This window comes from Malaclemys terrapin, chromosome 3 (genome assembly GCF_027887155.1).
Source record: "Malaclemys terrapin pileata isolate rMalTer1 chromosome 3, rMalTer1.hap1, whole genome shotgun sequence".
In the NCBI taxonomy this organism is placed as follows: Eukaryota; Metazoa; Chordata; order Testudines; family Emydidae; genus Malaclemys; species Malaclemys terrapin.
Genome location: NC_071507.1, coordinates 144702714 through 144727124, shown reverse-complemented (window position 1 = coordinate 144727124; position 24411 = coordinate 144702714). Strand labels below are relative to the sequence as shown.

At 39.8% G+C, this 24411-nt stretch overlaps 1 protein-coding gene across 2 annotated transcripts in view; it reads right to left on the bottom strand.

The window, feature by feature from the left end:
• UBE3D (ubiquitin protein ligase E3D) overlaps positions 1–21500 on the bottom strand; it is a 108840-nt gene extending 87340 nt beyond the window's left edge. For both annotated transcript variants that reach the window (XM_054021386.1, XM_054021387.1), the window contains exons 1-5: positions 21321–21500; positions 19578–19774; positions 18100–18190; positions 8472–8703; positions 3948–4017 (exon numbers count right to left, since the gene is read on the bottom strand). In XM_054021386.1, coding sequence (XP_053877361.1) covers positions 3948–4017; positions 8472–8703; positions 18100–18190; positions 19578–19774; positions 21321–21382 — 652 coding nt within the window. In that variant the 5' untranslated portion in view covers positions 21383–21500. The remainder of the gene's footprint in view (positions 1–3947; positions 4018–8471; positions 8704–18099; positions 18191–19577; positions 19775–21320) is intronic.
• Positions 21501–24411: the final 2911 nt, after the last annotated feature.

Genomic DNA, 24411 nt, shown 5'->3' with positions numbered 1-24411 from the left:
ATGAGTATCAGTATCCCAGTTCAGTGCCTTTATTTGTCCTTGAATACTAGGAACTAAAATATAAAGACTTCAGCCTGGTTTTAGGACATTGGAATTTGAGCAGAAGTTTTGTTTCTTCTATTGTCTGGCGCAACAAATCACAATTCTGGGATTCTCTTTCATGAGACGTAATCTAGTAATACACTTCCTTGTGGCTATTAATAATCTGAATTAGCATCATTCTTTGTTATGAAGATTTGAGGAGAGTCCCTTAGAACCTTTTGCTTATACCAAAGTGTGTTTCAAAAGTTCCATGTAAGCTTTTATGCTAGTAGAACTAGACTATTTGGGTATGCGGGCAGTCCCAGAAAGTGTGTGCGCGCGCCTGGTGAATCATTTGCTCATATCTTTTTTAGCAGAAGTTGTGGCTGAATAAATTCATTTTGTTGGCGAATACAGAGATGTAGAAGTAGTACATGACTTGTCTATTTCAGCATCTTTCAGCACTGTTTAGAGTTTGGCGATTAGCATTGTAGATCTGACTATCTGAGCCTATACAGTGTATCTTTAAAGTTAGACACTGGTAGCTATATGTCTGCTCAGGCAGCTGGTGTGGAGACAGTAGTAAAGAGAGATAAAAATTCATATTTCTAAAATCAGATTTTTGGAATTTGTATGGTTGTGCTGTTTGTTCAAACGATTTCAGGGCTGAGAATTACGTGAGTTGATCGAAGGGAGTCACTTTATTCTCTAGCCACCAAGTGATTTTTTCATAGAAAAGGTAAAGGGCAAAGTCTGGGATTTTTGGCATATATATTAGATGAGCCCCTCCCAATCATTTCCCCATGCATGGAAGCACAAGTGCCAGAGCAGTAGAACTCCATGATGCACTAGTTTGGTTAGAAATTCCTATGCAAGCTCTTCAGATCATAGCTAGCCCTTTTCTGCAGCAGAAATACATGAGGTCCACTGAGTCAGAGCCTCTGTCTGTCTGCATCTGTCATCTCTTGTCTCAGTCTGAAGCCCTTTGGGGTATGGACCATCATTTGTTCTGTGTTTGTACAGCACCTAACGCAGTGGGGACCTGGTTCACTACTAGGCTCCTGCCACTATGAACAATAAACAACACTTATTTATGGCTCTGTTCCCTGCATTCCCCCTGACTGCAGCCACAGACATGGGGAGGCTTTCTCTGAGCCAGCAGTGAGTACTCAGCCTCCTTTTGGGCTTAAGAAGGGCATGGTTGCTGATTGGTTAGACAGAAGGATTCAACATAAGCCTATCGGCTCCTGCAAACACATGGGGAGCACTTATAAACCCTTGCCCTTGCTCTGGGGCACCATTCTGCTTTAAGAAGAAAAGCTTCCCCTTCCCTGACCTGGGATTAAAGCAGGACCAGGAATTTTCTCTCACTGTCAGACTGGCCTGGACAGTGTGGGTTTTTTCACCCTCCTCTTAGGAGCCCCAGGATCTAGAAGATAGGTGAGGTTGTAAAATTCATTTTGTCACAACTTGGCAGGTGTCCAGTACAGGTACTCAGTCAGTAGGCTGTCTAGTTCCCTGATAAACCAGAACTAGAAGCAGATTAGAAGGCATCTCCTTAAGAAGGCGGGTAATAGGGCTGGGGCTTCCAATGTCTTGCACAGTGAGGAGACAACCACCTCTTCTCCAACCCTTTACCTCTTGTACAAGGAGAGGGCAGTGGGGTCCGATTGTGCTAGGACTCGTTTAACAGGGTGAAGGGCTGACGGTAGTCCTCTTGGAGGTGGAATGGAGGAGTGAGGGCGCTGAAGCAGCTCTTCACCAGGATTACAAAGGATGGATGATCTCCACTGGATGAGTTATTGCCAAATAGTTCCCAGATGTGTTACTTAATAAAAGTTGTGGCCCAGTTAAACCACATTCCTAGTTAAACCACATTCTAGTCTTTCCTTCACTGTTGACTGGGACAATGCATTTGCAATCCAATTAACTGAGACTTAAAATAGTTTTGTACCAATGTTGTTATCCATGTTGTCATGGGTGCCAATCAAATGACAGTATGACCTAAAATAGAGCCTCATCACAGAACTAGTTTGATGCAGTAGCACATTAAGCATAGATAGGCTTTGTATTTGAGACCTACTTATTCTACATTTAATGCAGCACTGACATTTCTCTCCTTTTTATATTTGTCAGTCCCATCGTAGGAAACAAAAAGCTCAGTGAAAATAATAAATAACCAGTCTGCCAAACACTCCTCAGGACACCAGAGATTGGCCCAACAATGTAGAAAGTAAAATTTTAAAGCAAATGTCAGGCACAAAAACTGAAAACAGAGGAAAATTTTATTTTACATTTACCAAGGTAGTTATCCCTGGATTTTTACTAATGGTGAGAGAAATTTGATTTCTCAGAGGGCAATTAAAGCTGCAATGCATTTAGGATAATTATATTTTACAAGGTATAATAGAGCGTGTAGATTGAAGTAGTTTAAACTTCTAGTTAAAACTAGTGCTCCTGCACTGAAAGTGATCAGTGGGCAGTAATGCCCTCACTCCTCAGAGTGCAGCATTGTAAAGGTTTAATTAATATACTGAAAATAGGAAAAAATTTAAATTAAAAAAGAAATAATAGGTAAGGATTAAAAACCAAAGTAACAAAAATAGTGGCAGTTAACTTAACAAAAATCAGAACTAACAAATGTCTAGGTAACTCATATTATATATATATATATATATATATATATATATATATAAAATTTATATTTTTTTAATGGAACTAACAGCCTTCACCCTGACCACACTGCTTATATGACAAGTCCTTTTCTCCCACCCTTTTATCTGTCTTTGTCTTTACAGATTTTTAAGCTCTTTGGGATGGGGGGGACCTTATCTTCCTATAGCTCTGTACAGCATCTTGCACATTTTATATCCTTTATATAATATAAATAAATAATACATACCACTCCCAGGCAATAATCGCAACTCAAATAAATATATAATATTACAGATCTATAAATACACATAACAGTATTAACAGAGTCTGGACACATATTATGTACTCCTATTTTACAATATGTTTTTGCAAACTTGCATATAAATTACTCCTCTGTACAAATATTACTAACAAATATTGTCTACAAGACTATTAATTTGAACATTTAGTCCAGAACATTTTTAAATACACTAAGATAAAACACCACAGTACTTCAATGTTAATTTCTTATAGATTGATTAATTAAGGTGACTAACAAATTTCAAATGAATCAACTTCACAAAGTTTTTGCCAACTTTTGAGTTATGAGACTTTATAGCCTTTTCTACTGTATTAGTTATAGTTGCTAGGAAGTACATTTTTGTTCAAAGAAATTAACATTTGCACATGATCTATAAAAAGTTTATTCTACCTTATTTTGTTTAGAGGAACTATTTACGAAAGATGAACTGCATACTTGAGCTTATATTAGTTATGTACTTCAGACCTAAGCTATACACTAAACAAAATTTACTAATGTATACAAAGTATGCATTCCACGATTAATTGCAAATGTGTCCATGATATTCTAGGTAGAGATCTTTTAAAAGCTAAATCTAAATGCTTGTGGTCATATTTAAATCTCTAACCATTATTTCAGCTCAGAGTTGTTCATATCACAACTCCGGGTCTATGCTACAAATCCACTTTATAACAGAGCAAGTGGCATGGTTCAAACATATAAAAAGGAACATTCATTTTGCTAAGTGTTAAAATACAGAGAACAATATGGCCAGATGCACTACATAAACAAGGATCAAAATAAATTACTGGGGCCAATAACCTCATACTTTTGACAGTGGAAACAATCTCACCCTTTCAGAAGTGAAAGAGAAGAACCCACAGGAATCAACTCAGCATCCTATTGATAAATTATTTTTCTCCAGAACTTTTAACCTCTAGTGTTTAGTGAGCGAGCCAACCAAGTATGGTTTTGTTTGTGTAATCCATACCTGATGATACTGTCTCTCCCAGCATTGCCTTGCAGCGCTTACAAATTACTCTAGCATTTTTCTTTGATTTCTGTAGGACAAGAGAAATGTCATTTAAATGTCATTCAACTCTTCTGAAAAAGAATGTATAATTTTAACATACTCTCCAGAGTGCATAGTGAACTTTATACTTCACTCCTCAGAATGTTTATGTACATAGAGATGTGTCTTGGCTATTTCATTCACTGCAGCCTTCTAAACTTTCTGAGTTACTTAGAAGTTGTGTGTTTGATTTAAATCTTACAGTACACTGATGACACTATACAAATTAAACCCAGAGTTCATATTTAAATTGAATATTGTTTAAACAATATAACTGAGCTCAACACTTACCTTCATTCATACTATTTCATTAGCAAGATTTTTGCATCTAGTATCTACACAATCAGCATTATACCTGTTCATTTGGGGTATATGTGAAGCAAATATGTTTCACATGGGCATTTGTATAGGCTTAGTAAAGTTTGAAAAAGAAAACTTTCAACTTGAAAAATCATATTGAAGCCTGACTAACTTGTACCTACACAGAAAAATAACACCTATGATGATTATAAATAAAACAAGTTAGAGGGGGGGTTGGGGGGAGACGACTGTTTTTTCCATTTATTGTATGGTCACCAATAAAAGATGGTCACCATTTTCCATCGTTTCCAACTGTAATGAAGCCACCCTTTCACTAAAGCCAGCGTACCTCTCAACTTTAAAACCTTCATGTGTGATACAAGCCACCAAAACATATGACAAATGACCAAATGTAATTTGTGTGTTTCTGCCTACTGTACCATAAATGACAGATCATCTTTTCCCATAATAGAACATTTTTTAAAGAATGTTTCCTCATTGTATGATGTAAAGGTATGACCTTAGATTGTATTATAATTACATCTAGAAACAAAGAATGTAGGCAATACGTATAAGATTAGGGACTGTACTCTAGAATGCAGTGACTTCAAAAAAAGGACTTAATGGTAATGATAGATTACCTTGGGAGCTCATGTTGGTTATGCAGTAGCTAAGATCATGAACATAATCCTTCCATGTATAAGCAGAGAAATATTGAGTACGAGTAGAGAAGTGGTACTACCTCTGTATACAGCATTAGTGAGACAGTTACTGGAATACTGTGTTGAGTTCTGGAGTCCATACTTCAAAAAAAAGAGCTACAAGAATGATTCATGGTCTGGAAAACATATCTTATGAAGCTCCATCTACTTTGATTAAGAGATGACTTGATCACTGTCTTCAAGTACCTACATGGGGAAGAGATTTCTGACAGTGGCTCTTTAACTAGCAGAAAAAGACAACAAAATCCCAAGGTTGAAAGCCGAAGCTAGATAAATTCAAGCTAGGAATAAAGTACACATTTTTTAAGGGTGAGTGTAATTAACCATTGGAACAACTCACATAGCAAATCCACCCTGTGTCTGTCACATGAAGACTTTAAATCAAGAATGGATATTTATCTAAAAAATATGCTACAGCTCAAGTTATGGGTTTGATGCCAGAATTACTGGGTGAAATTCTTTAGCTTGTGTTGTGCAGGAGATCAGACTAGATAATTATAGTGGTCCATTCTGGTCTTAAAAATGTATCAATTTGGGAATATTAGAGATGTGGGTTTTACTCCTAGCTCTGGTAAAAAGGAACCTTATGCAATCCCTCAGTTAATTTATTAATGAAATGGGATTGCCCTGAGTCCAAAGGTAGGACTGCACACAAATATAAACAGTGTGTGGTATAGATGAGATCTGAATTCATGATCTCCTGGCTCCCAGCTCTGTGTATCTTCCCATAGACTAAACAATATTTGGACAGAGATGGGAACCTGATTCAGCTCAAATGCTGTACATTTGAGAATTCTACTTGCCAGGTGAAGGTGAGGCTGCCCCTAGTAAGAATGCTCTTGTTTCTAATGCGACTGAATCACCGCTGCCCTCAGGGAAGACGGCCACTTCCTATTTTCTATGATTAGGAAACTGAGGAGACAGTCTACACTGCAAACTTCAACTGAGGCAGGAAACATCGACCAAGATTCTAGTGGGAACACAAGGGTAGTAATTCTCTAGCTTCTGCTGACTTTTTACAGCCTTAACAGGATACATTACGTGAGAAATGTGGATCTCATTGTTCTGGAGTTGGAGCCAATAAAGACAGATGCACAGTTCGTCTCCTTTCCCAACTCCTGCCCCTTACTCTCCCCCAAAAGTTGTAGAGTAGAACTAACTTTCTTTCTTTTCTTCTTCCTGACAGGAAGTAAAGAGACTGGGTTTCTTAACACCCAATAAATGAAGGCAGGTTGGGGAGCTATAAGCACAGTATTCCTCAGATAACTACTATTTGAGTGCTTTTTCTGCTAAAAGTTACATGCAGTGGCTGAGAATTGTGCAGTATGGTACCTGAAAACACTGAGAACTCAGTGGTATCACTGCTTGAAGAAAAAGGATGATACTTTTAGCCAGACTAATTAAATCAATATATCTATGTGACAACTTGCAGCTCCTGGCAATCTGCAGATGGAGGCGGATCCTCTCCTAATATTTTTTGTGTGTGTTTCTATTTCTAAGGATCCTTGATATTGTCTTAGGGAAAATATTTTCCCCAAGAGATACTATTAGGATGCTGTGTGACCATGTGACATTTAAAATCCGTGTTACATCGTTAAACTAAAATGTGAGCAATATGTTTTCCATGGCAGAACATTGTCTGGGTCCCACAGGAGGCTGCAGAGGATTGTTTAAGTATCTCTGCTATATTCCTACTACTGTTTTGGTCACGGGCAAACACTCTCCAATAACTGTTATGCAATTAAAAAGGAACTTTCATACTAGTGCAGACTGCATGACTATACTATAAAATGAGAACATTTGTGCCAACAGCAATCTGTGTTGTCTGTAACTTTCTATAACTTTCTCCAGATTATGGAAGAATTTTGTATTTCAATTTGAATTTTTCCCTGATTAGTCCAGTTTCTGCTTGATCTTAAAGTTGTGCTCATTTGATTGGTAACTGACTGATGCTAGAAATAAATGTGTAGAAATTAGAATTTCAGTGCAAGTGTGATACAAGGGTTTTCAAACAACCAAGTAAGAAATTTTGATATCAAGGCAATTTTTAGGAAGTGAATATGGAGATTCATCACATTCAAAAAAATCTTCGGGTGCCTCTTCACTGAAGACTTGTCTCATTTCTAATGGAGCTGGTCGGACTAAACTGGTCTAAATACCAGTAGTGCGGTGCATCTAAATGAGCCATTTTGTTTCGGGTGCAGCTGCCCAATGTCTGCAACTGCAAGTGCTTCAGCTGCACCCCTCACCTGGCTACCCTCTCTCAGAGTCACCCTTGCACTCCCTCTGAAAGCAGTTGCTTGTGGGAGATTTGAAAGTCCAAAGGATGTGGGAGAAGGGGCTTGTACTGCCCTAACTCTCTTGGAATCACAACTATTTCAGCAATATTTTCTAAATATAGAGCCATGCTGAACAGACTGAGCTTACTCTTTATTCAGAGAGAAATTTCAACTAATGAATCACCTAGCATCTCAAGAAACCCAGAAGAGGGCATGGAAGGTGTTCATTCAACCATGGGAAGAGGCAGAGACTGAGACCAGCAGTGCATGGAATTCATACTGCGACTTTCTGAGCGGCTCAGCCTGTTTAATCCTAGCCTAACAAGCCCAGTAAGTTACTTGAAGGCAGTATTTGCCAGGCAAGTGCAGCTTTTGCATCAGAACCACGACAAAGTGGTGGGACAAAGATATTCCCAAAACATGGGTCCATCTTTGCATCTCTAACCCTCGCCCCCTTGCATTGTGGGAACATAAATAAAACGTAGAGAATTTTTCACTTGATCTTAGCTCATAGAGAGCCGAGAAGCGATATTATATCTGGACCCAAACCACATCCTGATTTTGACAAGTTCTTGTATAGCCAAGCTGTTTTGTTCATATTTACTACTTAGTGTCCAGCAAAGTTTCAGCAAATGTAGTTACCCTTCGATTCCACCCATTCTTAGCTTTTGGGTTTTATTTTGCTATTCTTTGATTGACATCTTCCTATCACATCACATGTACAGTTTTAATTAACTACCCATCTGATTATACAAAGCCTGTAGCAACAGACCACTGTTTCCATTTCAGTCTAATCAAGGGTGATCCAAAGATTTTGCTTCTTCGTTGTCTGACAATATGCTTTACTCGGTCTTCTTTGCAAGTACTAGGTTCTCTGAACAGTATTTTTACAATGATTCCAAGTGTGTTTCAAAGAAGAGGTTTCTGAATCATTTCTTGTGTACCTAGGTGATATTAAGACTAGGAGCAATTGCTGTGAAAATGCTAGAATTTAGTCTGGTTCCTAGACAACAGATGTCAACAACTCTACAAGCCCCGAATTTCATAAAGATCTTTCACAGAAATGTCCACTCCCCAAAATAAAATTAAAAAAAATAATTAAAAAGTCACACTTTGAGATTTATTAAAACAAAATACTTTACCAAGGTAGGGCCCCTCTCAGAAGCAGAATGTTCAGTCTCTGAATGGACTATTTCAGTTCCAGGCACATGTGACTCACTTCCTGAATTCACCAGAAAGTAAGTGTGTCCAAGAAAACAGTCGTTATTCTGAGGGTGAAGAGCACTGTTGGCAAAGGGATTGGGGTGGCAGCACCACTCCTCAACCAAAGCACTCCAGTTTTCACTTGGTAGGGGAAGAACTCGGAGAAACGTCCTAATAGAGGAAAGAAAACAAGATATTTCAATCTATTACAAGCATTTCTAAGGCACCTGTCATCAATGGGTCTGAACACACTGCAAAAAAAAAAAAAAACAAGCAAACATGAGATTCCCCCAAAAAGAAAGAGCTGGCCTTCCCTCCTCCAGTAAAAGGTACATTCTTATAGATGTTGAAGCCCATTGGATGAATTCTGAGAAGGCAATGGCAGCAACTCATGACAAGATTATTTGGGAAATGGCTGCATAAACAGGTGAATCTTACATCATGCCCAACAGGTGGAAAGACTCAGGCTCAGCCTGATCCCCAGCGATTATACTACAGAAATTGGCATTGACAACTAGTGAAGTGAACAATGAGATAAAAATAAAATACATCAAGTTATAGTCATGAAAAACATAATAATGAGCATTTTAAAAAATTCTCTTTAAAGTTCTCATCTCTCTTTTTTACATCAGACGTCCATGCAACATCAATACAGGTCTCTCTGCAGTATACACTCACCAAGGTCAGTTATGCATTCTGAAGGCCTTCCATGCTCACAGGGAGGCAATCAGACTTTGAAGCAAAACAAAGCAAACAAAATAAAAAATGCTATAGTGCTTTTATTTGCATTGGATAATGCAACCTGAAGTTAGACTCAAATTTAATTTACAGAAGTCACACATGCCTCAAAACACCTTACTATATTTCATGATGCCTCAAAGCCAGAATATACACACACAGCTATACAGGAACAATTCCATTTGTCTGAAACACCTACACACTATTTTCTTGCATACAGTTTCTGTTTGAACATCTGGCCTATGAAAAGCGAAAGTTACATTTTATTTTTTTAAACAGTAACTCTTCTCTTATTCCTCTTCAGTGCATTCTTTTATGCCTACTTTAATAAAATTCAAATATTCAAAATACAGTAGTTACTCCTTAAACCAATATAATCCAAACATACCTACAGAAAAATGTTTCATAACATCTTTTTGTTTTTAAATGGTCACATTACCCACAACCTCCTAAGCCTGACTGCAATTCCCCAGAGATGTTCCTCTAGTCCCACAGATGTGTTGCTCTTCTTAAGTGCACAGAGCTCTCAGTGGATTCCTTCACTCATTTACAGTGAAGCAAATTCTACACTTTTGCCCAAATGCTGGACAATGGCTAGATGCACAGTCACTTCCACACATCCCATGTCATTCTCTAGGCTGTTTGTTGCAAGATTTTGAGGCCATTCTTTGAGCTTCCCTGTGTGTTTTCCTCTCATGCCTATCTTTCTCTTTCTGCTGCCTTCTACGTACAGTTTCTTGTCTCCTTACTTAAAGCCTGCACTTGCAATTTTGCCTGCTTTACCACTTTGCAAATGTATATGTTTTTTTCTAAAGTTAGCTCACAATCTTTGAGCAGATGCTCACATATTTTCCCATCGCTGCAGTCCACCATGTCTCCCACCAGGAGGTCTCTTAAGAGGCCAATACTTTCCTGGGTACCTTCTTGTGCCTTCTGTATTCTTATGAAATATTTCACTTCTGCACATGTTTCCTTCTTTCTAGATAACACAATAGATTTCAGATTGTGTTAGCACCTTAGCAAAATCAATACTGTCTGCAGATGAGAGTTGAAATATATTAAAAAATCTATTTAAAGGTCAGCTTGTGACACCCTGACACCCCAACATTCACCACTGTCATGTAATTAGGATGCCTTATACAAATTATGACTTGTGAGGTGTCATTCTAAAAGTCTTGATCTGCCAGACAGTAATACCTCATTGGATTGTATGTGCTATTGTTGTATGTGAAGTAATACATAACACATATGTAGTGTTGCTGAAACATGTCTTGAGGTTGAAAACATCCACAGGCAGCCTCTTGGGTACAAGAGTAAAAAGGCCAAACAACGTTAATGGCTTATTGAGGAAATGCACACAAGCACAAGGATTACCCCAGGAACTGTGTACAATAGAAACCTCTCAGAGATAGCACTACACAATGGGAACTATTTGACCCAGGTCACAGCAAAAGAGTTTTCCAGCAAGTGGGGAGAAGATACAAAAGGGGGGAAATGACATTATGAGGGGACCTCACTTTCCCTGCAACAACACACCTAAGGAACAAAGACTGAACTGTGGGACGTGACGGTCCCAGGCTAGAAGGATTTTTAACCTATGTATGAAAACCTGGAAAAGCCAAGGCAACTTGTGCCTTAAGAATCTGCCAGCCTGTTTATCACTCAGGGTGACAATTTGGTAATTTGGTAAACTCATAACTCTGGGGGGGGGGGGGGAGGGAGGGGCAGAAGCTGTGCATATCTCCCTCCACATTGAAGGAGGGGGAGTGATTTTTATGAGCTTGCGCTGTGCAGATCTCTCTCTACAGCGCAAGATAATATTATTTTGGGCTTACATATCGAAGGAGGTGAGCACGTGAGTGCTGGGCAATCCCTTAGCTGAGATCTCCCACAGAGAACTGATCGCAGGCTCTATGTGATTCTACAGCTGGGTGTGTCCCTACCTGTGTGTATGCTGGAAAGGGGCTTGAGAACCTGTCACATCAACACAGATTAAGGGAACACAGGCTGCTGGGACAGGTGGGCTCAGTGGGACCCCAGCACGTCTTGTGGCACCCTGAAAGGGGGGTTCCAACCCCTCACACAGCTACCCTTACAAATTTTGTAGCTATGACAAGGCTTGGCAAGCCAGTCAATTGACCACCTATTATTTGACCACAGTCAAAAACTGTCAAATGTTCCAGCACGAACGCCTTGATGCACACAGCGGCCTACTTTATTGATTGCATCATACTTCCATTCTTTCATTTTTTAGAACTTCATTTTATTGTGTTTGGCATTTTTCTGAGTTAAAATAACTAAGTAACTTTTTTTTTTTTAAATGAGGCATAAGTACCTTTCTAAGATTAAGCCTACTGGAGACCATCAAGACTTACTGTTTTATTACTGTTCTAATAAATTAGTGTTTTAAAATATTTGATCACTTTTGACATTATCTCATAATATTCAACCAATATTTGTTCCATCAACTAACCAGTTATTTTGGGGCTTGTCAAATGCCTTATCCAATCTTCCTTACTGCTCTCAAATCCATCCACTCCTATTACTACATGGTGTTCTTTGCTTTACAGCAACCAGAGTTGTATTTAACAATTATATTTGTTTTCTTCAAGCATTATGTAACATAAACCAACAAAGCCTGCTTTAAACTGGCACCTGTCAATGTCTGATCTGCACCTGCAGTCCAGAGCCCCCACCTTGCCTTGCCAGACAGAGACCTTTAGTCTCCACCAAGTACCCCACACAGCCTTACATAACAATAGCAGCTGCAGCATTGCCACAGCTTGCCTCATCCTCATATGGGGGCCTGCAGAGCCCTCCTAAACAGACCATCTACCCCCTTGGCTTGGCCATTCTATGCAGAAATACAGCATTTTGGGCCTTGTACATCTGTCAATGGGAAGCCAGGATCTGGGCCCTTATCTGTCTCTAGAACTGGATAAATGACATCAAATTAATGCAGCACTGGTTCAATTTTAGAAGAGTTTGAATTGTATTGAGCAATGATTCACTCAAGCCAATCTAATACAACAACATGGGCTTATTAGGGGTCCAGTCCCTCAATGGAACCCCACGCTATTGTAAGGCTCTACCCACACAGGGTCCTATACTGGAAGAAGACACTGTTTCAGATTTTCTTCTCTCTTTTAATTTATATAATACCCCAAAACTGCAGTCCAACATTTTTTTTTTTAGAAAGTATACATTAAAATCCTCTCTATTGAAAAATCTATTTGCATTATAAAATTTAAAAATAAAATTGTATGGCTTTATGCAGATTACCCCGCCCTAAAACCCTCATTGAATTTAGAATAATATACCTTTCTTTAAAAAGCAACAGAGGTTCCTCTGGCACCTTTAAGACTAACAGAAGTATTGGAGCATAAGCTCTCGTGGGTGAATGCTCACTTCATCAGACGCAACAACACAGGAAGAAGAACTCCACATGGACTCCTCCTAAGGGTCGAAATGACAGTCTGGACCTATACGTAGAATACTTCCGCCAACGTGCACAGACAGAAATTGTGGAAAAACAACATCACATGCCTCATAACTTAAGTCGTGCAGAACGCAATGCCATCCACAGCCTCAGAAACCACCCTGACATTATCAGCAAAGAGGCTGATAAAGGAGGTGCTGTTGTCATCATGAACAGGTCTAACTACCAGAAGGAGGCTGCCAGACAACTCTCCAATACCAAATTCTACAGGCCACTTTCCTCAGATCCCACTGAGGAATACACTAAGAAACTGCACCATCTACTCAGGACACTCCCTACACTAACACAGGAACAAATCAACATACCATTAGAGCCCCAACCGGGGTTATTCTATCTACTACCCAAGATCCACAAACCTGGAAATCCTGGACGCCCCATCATTTCGGGCATTGGCACTCTCACTGAAGGACTGTCTGGTTATGTGGACTCCCTACTCAGACCCTACGCACTCCCAGCTATCTCCGTGAGACCACTGATTTCCTGAGAAAACTACAATGCATTGGTGACCTCCCAGAAAACACCATCCTAGCCACCATGGATGTAGAGGCTCTCTACACAAACATCCCACACACAGATGGAATACAAGCTGTCAGGAACAGTATCCCTGATGATGACACAGCACAACTTGTTGCTGAGCTCTGTGACTTTATCCTCATGCACAATTATTTCAAATTTGATGACAATATATATCTCCAGACCAGAGGCACCGCCACGGGCACTCGCATGGCTCCACAATATGCCAACATTTTTATGGCTGACCCGGAACAACGCTTCCTCAGCTCTCGTCCACTCACGCCCCTTCTCTACCTATGCTACATTGATGACATCATCATCATCTGGACCCATGGGAAGGAGACCCTGGAAAAATTCCACCATGATTTCAACAGCTTCCACCCCACCATCAACCTCAGCCTGGACCAATCTACACGGGAGGTCCACTTCCTAGACACCACAGTACAAATAAGCGATGGCCACGTTAACACCACCCTATACCGAAAAGCCACCGACCGCTATGCCTACCTTCATGTCTCCAGCTTCCACCCCGAAACACACCATACGATCCATCATCTACAGCCAAGCGCTGAGGTACAACCACATCTGTTCCAACCCCTCAAACAGAGACCAACACCTACAAGATCTTCACCAAGCATTCTCAAAATTATAATACCCACACAAGGAAATAAAGAAACAAATCAACAGAACCAGATGTGTACCCAGAAGCCTCCTGCTACAAGACAGGCCCAAAAAAGAAACCAACAGAACCATCATCTACAGTCCTCAGCTTAAACCTCTCCAACGCATCATCAGTGATCTACAACCCATCCTGGACAATGATCCCTCACTTTCACAGACCTTGGGAGGCAGGCCAGTCCTCGCCCACAGACAACCCGCCAACCACGCACTGCACCATAACAACTCTAACTCAGGAACCAACCCATGCAACAAACCTCAATGCCAACTCTACCCACATATCTACACCAGCAACACCATCACAGGACCTAACCAGATCAGCTACAACATCACCGGCTCATTCACCTGCATGTCCACCAATGTTATATATGCCATCATGTGCCAGCAATGCCCCTCTGCTATGTACATTGGCCAAACTGGACAGTCACTACGCAAGAGAATAAATGGACGCAAGTCAGATATCAGGAATGGCAATATACAAAAACCTGTAGGAGAATACTTCAACCTCTCTGGCCACACAATAGCAGATGTAAAGGTAATCATCTTACAGCACAAAAACTTCAGGATCAGACTCCAAAGAGAAACTGCTGAGCTCCAGTTCATTTGCAAATTTGACACCATCAGATCAGGATTAAACAAAGACTGTGAATGGCTATCCAACTACAGAAGCAGTTTCTCCTCCCTTGGTGTTTACACCTCAACTGCTAGCAGAGAACCTCACCCTCCCTGATTGTATGGAGATAACGAGGTTAGTTCATATTTATACCTGCCTCTGGAAATTTCCATTACTTGCGTCTAATGAAGTGGGCATTCACCGACAAAAGCTTATGCTCCAATACTTCTGTTAGTCTTAAAGGTGCCACAGGACCCTCTGTTGCTTTTTACAGATTCAGACTAACACGGCTACCCCTCTGATACTTGATACCTTTCTTTAACATAAATTAAGTAGTCAGATGTTTGCTCTACACATAAAACTTGGGAATTCAGTCATAACAGTAAATGTAATGCAGTAATTAAAAAACACTTGATTCTGCATTTGATTTTTCAATGCACATATAAAGCACTTGTGTAGCAAAAATAATTTTTTGGCCTAATGGAAAGGGCAATCTCCTTAAAAGATAATTCATGAAAATTAATTTAAATTACATTCTGCTCTACTCTCTGAAAGCTACTGAATGACAGAACCAAAGCCCTGAAAGGCGTACTTTTTGTCTATAACCTCCTCTTCTACAGTATAATCAGTAGGAAAGAAAAAAGCATCCTAAAATCTCTGCAACTTTCAGGCCATGGAAAATCTGACAATCTTCCCTACATTGGGTAGTATGGAAGGGGCAGAGGGTATCTGATTCTGTATCTCTGGAGAGCCATGAGACTCGTGGAAAGAATCAGGCTCTAATCCAGTGGATCTCTGATCATCTGCAAGGAAAACCTCCCCTCCACACATCTCTACAACCTTCTTTCCCCTCCCCCCCCACCCCCAACATCTATGTTATCACAAGCTGTCATACGCTACCCCTCTCTCTGGTGATGCCAAAGCCGGAGGGAACTAATGTTGTTTCTAACAGCATTAACTACAATACTGACTTCAGCTTGGAAATGAGGCAGTGTGGGAAAGGAGAACACCAGATACGGTGGCAGCTACCCTGCTCCATCCTGTCATACCTTCCAGATCTGTGTAGCCAAACCAAGCACCAGAGGCTTCCTGAAAGGAGAAAAGCATGGTGGAGAGCCACTGCCACGCCCCACACACTTCACCCTTTTATTCCAGTTTGATCTTCTGTGTGCTCAGGCATGGAGAAGAGTGCAGTATCCATGCATATACATATAGTAAATAAATTAAAATTTGAAAATGTTTATTTGGGGATGGAAATGCCTCTGATAGCATTCAACTGAAAATATCACAAATACTACTGACAAGAACTTAAAAAGTTCTGGTCATTCTTTAAATATATAAAAATAAAACACAAATTAGCTGCTAAAACACTTCATAAGGAAAAGCCATGGAATCATCTTTGGTTACACTCGAGTAAGTCATAAATTAGTACAGCTGATGGCAATATAATAGAAACGGATTACATTTGAATTGCCAATTTGAATATTAGGAGTGACACAGATCCTAAGAGATAGCAAGTACGTCTGTTAGAATGAGCACATGTTCAGCTGAAGCTGTCAAATTGCTCATCACAACAGCCAGACAACCCAGCAACTCTGCACTAAAATTCACGGTCAATCTGCAGACTTTGTAAGAGAGAGAGATAAGGCAGACACACAAAGTTCAGGTACAGCTTACACACTTCTGAAGGTTCAGGGCTGCTCAAATCTGGTAAGCCGATTTGGCCCATTTAGCTGTAGGAGTCCAATAAAAAGTTCAGCTCGAGATATTAACTTTCCCAAGTTTGGAGGAGTTCGGATTTAGGATTTTGAAATCTTGGGAACAGGGGGAATGGGAGAGAGTGTCCTAACAGCAACAGATGTTACTGGGCACAGGCCCCATCCTCCGCGTGCCAAGCTTCTTCAAGTCCTGTAGTAGAAGGTGCTCAGCACATGGGGTTCCACAGAAGCACACTAACCACTACAGAAAATCTCTTCAGAAAAATTGTATTATACTTCATTATTATGACTCTATAACTTTCAGGGCAAAGGGCTAATTTTACCCTTTCCCTGGGAGACAAAAGGTAGCTTTCCACCAACACCTACTCTGGTTGGTCACATTAGAAGTACAACTTGTTGACAAGGGAGAATTTATAGGACAGAATGAGCAGAATCAAACAGGATTCCCGAAATGCAGAAGGAAACAAAAACATGTATACATTTATATTAAAAAAGGGCTCCTAAAGCTATAATTAATTAATAACCATTAACATTTCTTAAACAATCTCTTTGACTTAAACTTTCCCTGCAGTATTTGCAATACAAAATACTGAAATGCTTTGTTAGTGTAGGACAACCAGAAAAGGAAACTGACTAATAAACTCTTGTCTATGGATGAAAAGCCCTATACCTCAAAACACAGAAGAGAATAAGACTCATCATCTTCATTCCACAGATGGGGAGTCTGAGGCACAGACAGACAAAATGACTTGTCTGCTACAGTGAAGAGCCAGGAAAGGAACCCAGATCTCCTAAATTCCTGTCCAGTGCCCTAACCACTGAAACACATTGTCTCCCCTAGTCTCTTGTTATTTTCCATTTTGAGTGACATTCCAAAAGTAAACAAATAGCGTAAATGATGAAAGATTTGTTTCAGATAATTTCACTTTTAACAATCTCTGGTGTACATGAGTAACAGATGAGGAGGCTTTTAAAAATATGACTTTTAACCTGTCCATCTTAGTGCATGATTAACACGAATAGCAACCACTCCTAACAGAATATTAGGAAACATTAGGAAAGGGATAGATAATAAGACAGAAAATATCATATTGCCTCTATATAAATCCATGGTACGCTCACATCTTGCATACTGCACAGATGTGGTTGCCTCGTCTCTAAAAAAAAAGATATATAGGAACTGGAAAATGTACAGAAAAGGACAACAAAAATTATTAGGGGTATGGAACAGCTTCCATATGAGGAGAGATTAATAAGACTGGGACTTTTCAGCTTGGAAAAGAGACAACTAAAGGGGGATATGATAGAGGTCTATAAAATCTTGACTGGTGTGGAGAAAGTAAATAAGGAAGTACTATTTACTCCTTCTCATAACACAAGAACTAGATGTCACCAAATGAAATTAATAGGCAGCAGATTTAAAACAAACAAATGGAAGTATTTCTTCACACAACGCACAGTCAACCTGTGGAACTCCTTGCCAGAGGATGTTGTAAAGGCCAAGACTATAACAGGGTTCAAAAAAGAACTAGATAAATTCATGGAGACTAGGTTCATTAATGCCTATTAGCCAGGATGGGCAGGAATGGTGTCCCTAGCCTCTGTTTGCCAAAAGCTGAGAATGGGTGACAGGAGATGGATCACTTGATGATTACCTGTTCTGTTCATTCCCTCTGAAGCACTTGGCACTGGCCACTGTCGGAAAACAGGATACTGGGCTTGCTGGACCTTTGGTCTGACCCAGTATGGACATTATGTTCTTATGTTATGCAGCATTTATTAATATAAAACATAAAACTATTTCTTACCGTTCTTTTATTATGATTTCACCACAAGATTGACAGTAAAAGGTGCAACTCTTCTGCGCCTTCAGACTTTCACTCAAAGTTGAAATTAATTCTACAGATATTAAAGAGGACATAATAAACATCAAGTTCCTGTTGAATCTACATAAATTTGCACATAAAAAACCTGGGTATCCACTCATTAGCTCCAGAAAGCTGAGATTCTAACTACTACAAGCAAGAAGAAAAATATTGACATTCCACACACCAAATTCTTTGTACACTTCAACATCCTGCCTGCTTACAAGAAAAGAACAGGCAAGCAGAGCTGAATGAAGACCCATATTCACAGCATCTAGCATTTACTGTAATGAATACACGCTGTATTTGAATGGTCATTTTTAACAGTTTTACAAGCTTCATGTTGGAGGGGCTAAAGTTGTGTCAGGGTCAAGAGGATCCTTGTAAAGTTACATTTAGATCAAATTAAATCTTAACCCTGTTAATGTAAGCTCTAGTGATCTCTGGCTTTGCTGTGTGATGGTGCCTCCCTTAACTTACCACACTAGATATTGGGGGGGTGGGGTGGGGAGGGGAGGGAGAGCAATAGTCTAAACTGTCAACCAAGTACAGGTATATAACATAACATGCTCTCCCTCAAAAAATGACAGTTTCCAATATAGCAATACCCTCTGCTGGCCAGCAAAGAGAAAACTCTACAACTAAAGCCAGTTCAGACAGCATATTTTCCCAGTTATAACAGAGAACTAAAAATAATCAATAAATATGACTGAATCAAAACAAAGCTACAAGTGTACCATTGTGGGCAGATGAATTTGAACTTACCTAATGTGATGCAGAAGTAGCCAGCATATGCCACATTTTCAAAACTGGAGCCTTAAGTTGCCATAGTGAAAAATTAGGGCTGTCAATTAATTGCAGTTAACTCACATGATTAACTCAAAAAAATTAATCGCTATTAAAAAAATTTATTGTGATTAATTGCGCTATTAAACAACAGAATGCCAACTGAAATGTATTAAATATTTTGGGATGTTTTCTACATTTTCAAATATATTGATTTCAATTCAAACACAGAATATAACATGTACAGTGCTCACTTCATATTTTTATTACAAATATTTGAAAAATACTATTTCTTTTGTTTTTTACAGTGCAAATATTTGTAATCAAAAATATAAACCGAGCACTGTACACTTTGTATTCTGTGTTGTAACTGAAATCAATATATTTGAAAATGCAGAAAACATCCCAAAATATTTAAATACATAGTATTCTATTATTGTTTAATCACTTGACAGCCCTAGTTACTTTCTCACCTAGTTTTTCCCTCATATGTTCGAAATAACTTGTAAAAAGTCTCAGATTATCCATAAACAAAAATTATATTTTCTAAACAATGGCCTTGCTTTTCTTCTTCTCAAGGAATTTGGTAGACAGTGTCTAAATCAAAGGAAAACAAAATAATTGATCACCCTTACTTGTATTTGAATCTGCTTGAACTTGCAGCCTCACATGTAAACCATCTCCAACTATATACTGTAGTCCTCGACAGGAAGAAGGAACAATCCTGACCTCTGCAGGAAAGCTGATCATCTTGCAGGCTTGACAACTTTTTATTTCTAATGATCCTGGAGCCACTGTAATATCCACTGGCAAATTTCCTGCTTTTGGCTCACTAGAGATTTAAAATACACATAAATTTTTATATCAGTTAGAAAGAAAGCTTTACAATGAGGGTTTAGTCATACATAATGTTGACTTGTTTAAACAAACAAATTTTCTCAAAGTTGAAATGCTTCTGACTTTTATTTATTTAAATTTTGTGGCTGTGGATGATGCAATTTTTTGTTGAGTCCAACATTAAGAAACGTATATGGATTAAAACCAAAAATTAATGCATGCTTTTCTACAATCCACAAATATTTGTCTCCAAATTAGTACACACAAGATTTATTTATTGGGAAATAAGATGGCAATGTAACTGTTTTTCTTTAACCTAAAACCGTGAAACAAAATGTGATGGGAAAAATAGTTTCAACTGTCAAAAATCCCAGCCACGTATCAAAATTACACAAAAATGAGAGACAGTATGATGTTTACATGTTTAAAAGATCATGTGGGAGGGGTCACAATAATTATAAATAAAATGTTCGGTCTTTCTCCCATTTAAATCACCAGCAAAATTCCCATCAAATTGCATGTGGATAGAACTGGGTCCAAGGTATCTGAACCTGAATTCCTTGCACTTATATAATTCCCACTGAACCCTCAGAGTAGATTAAAACTAGAAGAGAAAATATCAGTTCCTAATGTTAGTAGTTGCCTGTTCCCAGACCACACTATGAGGGAGGCAGAAAAACAGACCTTTGTTTATTAGAAGAAACCAACACATTTAAATGTGGAAACAGTATTTTGCAGAAATCACAGAGGAAAAAGTCACTTTTAATACTTTCTGTATGGGTTTGATGTGCCTTTGAAATTCACCGGGCCAACTGTTTCCAAGATTCATAGTAAGTAGTATGATATTCATTCATTTTCATCCACATTTTTCACTTTTCATTACATATGGAATGCATTTTGCTGATTTCTGCAATCAAGATATTGAACTTCACAAATCATGTACAGTGCCCACATAATAGATTTTGACGCATTTGCAAAGGTTATTGTTGAAAGTTACTTATGTATTTGTTGAGGGAGGGGAAGCCGGGCAAACAGGTTTATTTGCGCAATTAAGATTGGAATTCAAAGAATATATGAAACAGAATCAGATAAATACCTCAGTAAATAGAGGAACACCATCTAAATGCTTTTCAGTTGATATGTAATGATTTTTAAGATTAGAAATTACATTACGAGTAAAATTAGAAACTAGGACTACTTAGTGAGATTACGCAGTGCTGGGATAGCGACTAAAAGCACAAGAGGGACTGTGCTTAGGTAACCACCAGTCAAGCAACACAAGGAGCGTTGGGTGCATCAAAATGCCAACACAACAGTAAAAGTTGGGGAGGGGGCACGTTCTTGTCACCCAAGCGGTTGCATCTGAATGACCCCAGAACTCCAGCCGCCACAAGAGTCACGCTTGCAGATGCGCTGTCCTCACAGTGCCTCCAAAAGCCCCGTGAGCAGGAGCTCCTGAGCAGGCACAGCTAGGCAGCAAGGTAAGGGGCTCGGCCCCGCGCAGGGAGAGGGAAGCGGACACAGCCGCTCCTCTGCAATACCGGATAATCAGCAGCCCGCTCTGCATCCTCCGCCTGATCTCCAGGAAAACTGACTCCTCCATGTGCGCGCCGCCCGAAGCTCTCTGCCCGGGCCCCTGATGTTACGGGGCTATGGAACACCCCTGGAGATCGCCCAGGCTACTCCCGGTCAAGCTGCCCGCCGGTGAACCCACGTGGAGAGGGGACTGTCTGAACCCAGTCCAGGAAGCTTTTTCACCAAAGAAGGAACAAGAGCGGAGCATACTTGTGCCACCCTCCCTGCCGCCCCAACAGCGCCCTCTGGAACTGCAGTGCCCGGCATGCACACCGCACAGAGATAAGAGTCTCCCACAAAGCGGACTTCGCTTCTGGGGAGTGCCCCACTATCCCATCCCAGTAACTAGGGTGACCGGATATCTCGATTTTATAGGGACAGTCCCAATTTTTGTGTCTTTTTCTTATATAGGCTCCTATTATCCCCTCACCCCTGACCCAGTTTTTCACATTTGCTGTCTGGTCACACTACCAGTAACACAGAGAGCTGTTCTTGCTCCCAGTAGCCAGCTTTGAACTCAGTTCTACCAGTTACCCACCTCCTGCAAGACCAGAACATATTCACTGCTGGACTAAGAAGTGCTTCTTCACCTGAGTATCCCCAATGACCCTGCTCAGGAAAGAAGGGGTTGCAGGAATTAAACTTGTGTTTATAATGCCCCATATGATTTTACAGCGCTGGAGAAATGTTTTATAATAACAATTAAATCCCAATTTGTTTTTAAGGATATTGGAGGGAAAAGGAAGGGAAGTTTCTTCTTTGCCTAAACAGTGTAGTCCACTCATTATTTTATGCAAATCTTGCATATGTGGTGTTTTTCTTAAAGTTCTGTCTCCTATTACTCCATTTTTTTCTCTTTTCTATATCTAGAAGCCTGCCTGTGGGCTGAGTCCTGCTCCCTCTGAAGTCGATGGGCTTAGTATTGGGCCCTATGTTTTAATTTCCTCTAGTTTGTTTGTCTCCCCCGCCCCAGAAGCTACTTTTATTTCTTTTTACATTTGATTTTCTTTAAAATACCCTTTTTAAAAATCCTCTTTCCTTTTGTGATTTTACTTTCTTCTCCAATATTCATCTTCAGTGTTCTCTCTTTCTCTCCAGCTTCTCTCTTTCAATCCAGCAAATAAATGAACATAAATATCTTTACATATGTATGTAGTTCCACTGAATTGAATGGGACTACTCACACGTGTAAAGTTATTCACATGCATAAGTACTTGCAGGATCAAAGCAATAGTCTTCACTCTGCTCCATTTCAATCCCAGCAATAATTTTATAGAGACTGAGACTAATTCTAACCTCCTCTATATCACAGGCCGTTACATTTCACCCCAGTATGCATGCATTGAGCCCAATAACTTGTTAAATAGCTTATGTTTGGCTAAAGCATTTCTTCCAGAAATGCATCTAGTCTCAATTTAAAGACCACACAAGATGGAGAATCCACCTCTTCCCATGGTCATTTGTTACAATTGTTAATCGCTTTCACTGATAAAAATGTGTGCCTTCTTTCTAATTTGATTTTTTTCTGGCTTCAGCTTCCCGACATTAGTTCTTGTTACCCTTTCTCTGCTAAATTAAGGAGCCCTTTTATCTGACATTGTTTCCCAATGAAGACACTTCTACACCGTAATTATGTCTCAGTCTTCTTTCTGATAAACTAAACATACTGAGCTCTTTAAGCCTCTCGTGGTAAGGCATTTTCTCTAGTCCTCAAATTATCTTTGTGGCTCTCTTCTACACCCTCTCCAAGTTTTCAACATCCTATTTAAAATGTAGATGCCAGAAACGGACACAGTATTCCAGTATTTGTTTCACCCATGCCATATACATATGCCTGTGTTGCTCTCCAAAATGGATGAATGATAAAAAGGGTGAGTAGGTCAAAGTGAATTTAACTTCAAATGCAGGTGAGTTGACAGCTAGTAAGAATATAATTTGTAAAACAGAATATTGGGAAATAAGATGGCAATGTAACTGTTTTTCTTTAACCTAAAACCGTGAAACAAAATTGGGGCTCTGTTTTATTTTCTCAGGGGATAATGGGTAATCCAAAAGGGAAATCAGAATCTTCATCACTCTCAGCTCTATTTTCTTAATGACTTGCCAAGAGCAATGTCTGACAAGTACAAAACCTGATTTGTTCATGTCACATCACCCGTATAAATGTTTTGTATAATGCAACATTAGTTCAATGATTCTGTTCCATCTATGAGTGAATGGAGTACAGTTCACATTTGTCAATGGTGGTAATTTGTGGAAATGATAGACCAAGAAATATAATTTTTATTTCAGAAATGCCTATATGGTAATTTTATGTGTTATTTATTTCACATATGGAATTAGGACTACACATTATAACACCTGCCATGGGTCCATTAAAGGCCCACTCCTGAAGCCGAAATACAAATCCATAAAGCACAACCACAGACATCCACACCCGTCCATATACCCATATACATAAATCTCTAGAAACTGACTCCCACGCACAGATACACACATTTATTCATGTTACACAACTAACATGCACTAACACATATATTTCCACATTATTTACTGTTACAATTGTTGTTTACTGCCTAGAGGCCCCAACTAAGATTAGGGCCCCACTATGGTAGGTGCTGGACATTCACACAAAAAGAGAGAGTCAGCAACAAAGAATTTATAATTAAGGCTGTGAGACTGTCATGGAGGTCACGGAAGTCACGGATTCCATGACACTCTGTGACCTCTGTGACTTCTTCAGTGACCAGCAGAAGCAGCAGTTTGGGAGGGGGCTCAGGGCTAGGGGAGGGCTTACCTCAGGTTGGGTGACTCCCCAGCTCCCACTGGCATGGCTCTGCAGCTTCTCCTAGGTGGAGAAGCCAGGGGGTTCTGCGTGCTGCCCTCACCCGCAGGCTCCGCCCCTGCAGCTCCCATTGGCTGCAGTTTCCGGCCAATGGGAGCTTCGCAGCCGGCGTTTGTGGCGGGAGCAGTGTGCAGAGCCCCCTGACCCCTCTTCCACCTCAGAGCTGCAGGGATACGTGGAGCTGGATAGGGAGCCCCTGCCAGGCCCACCAA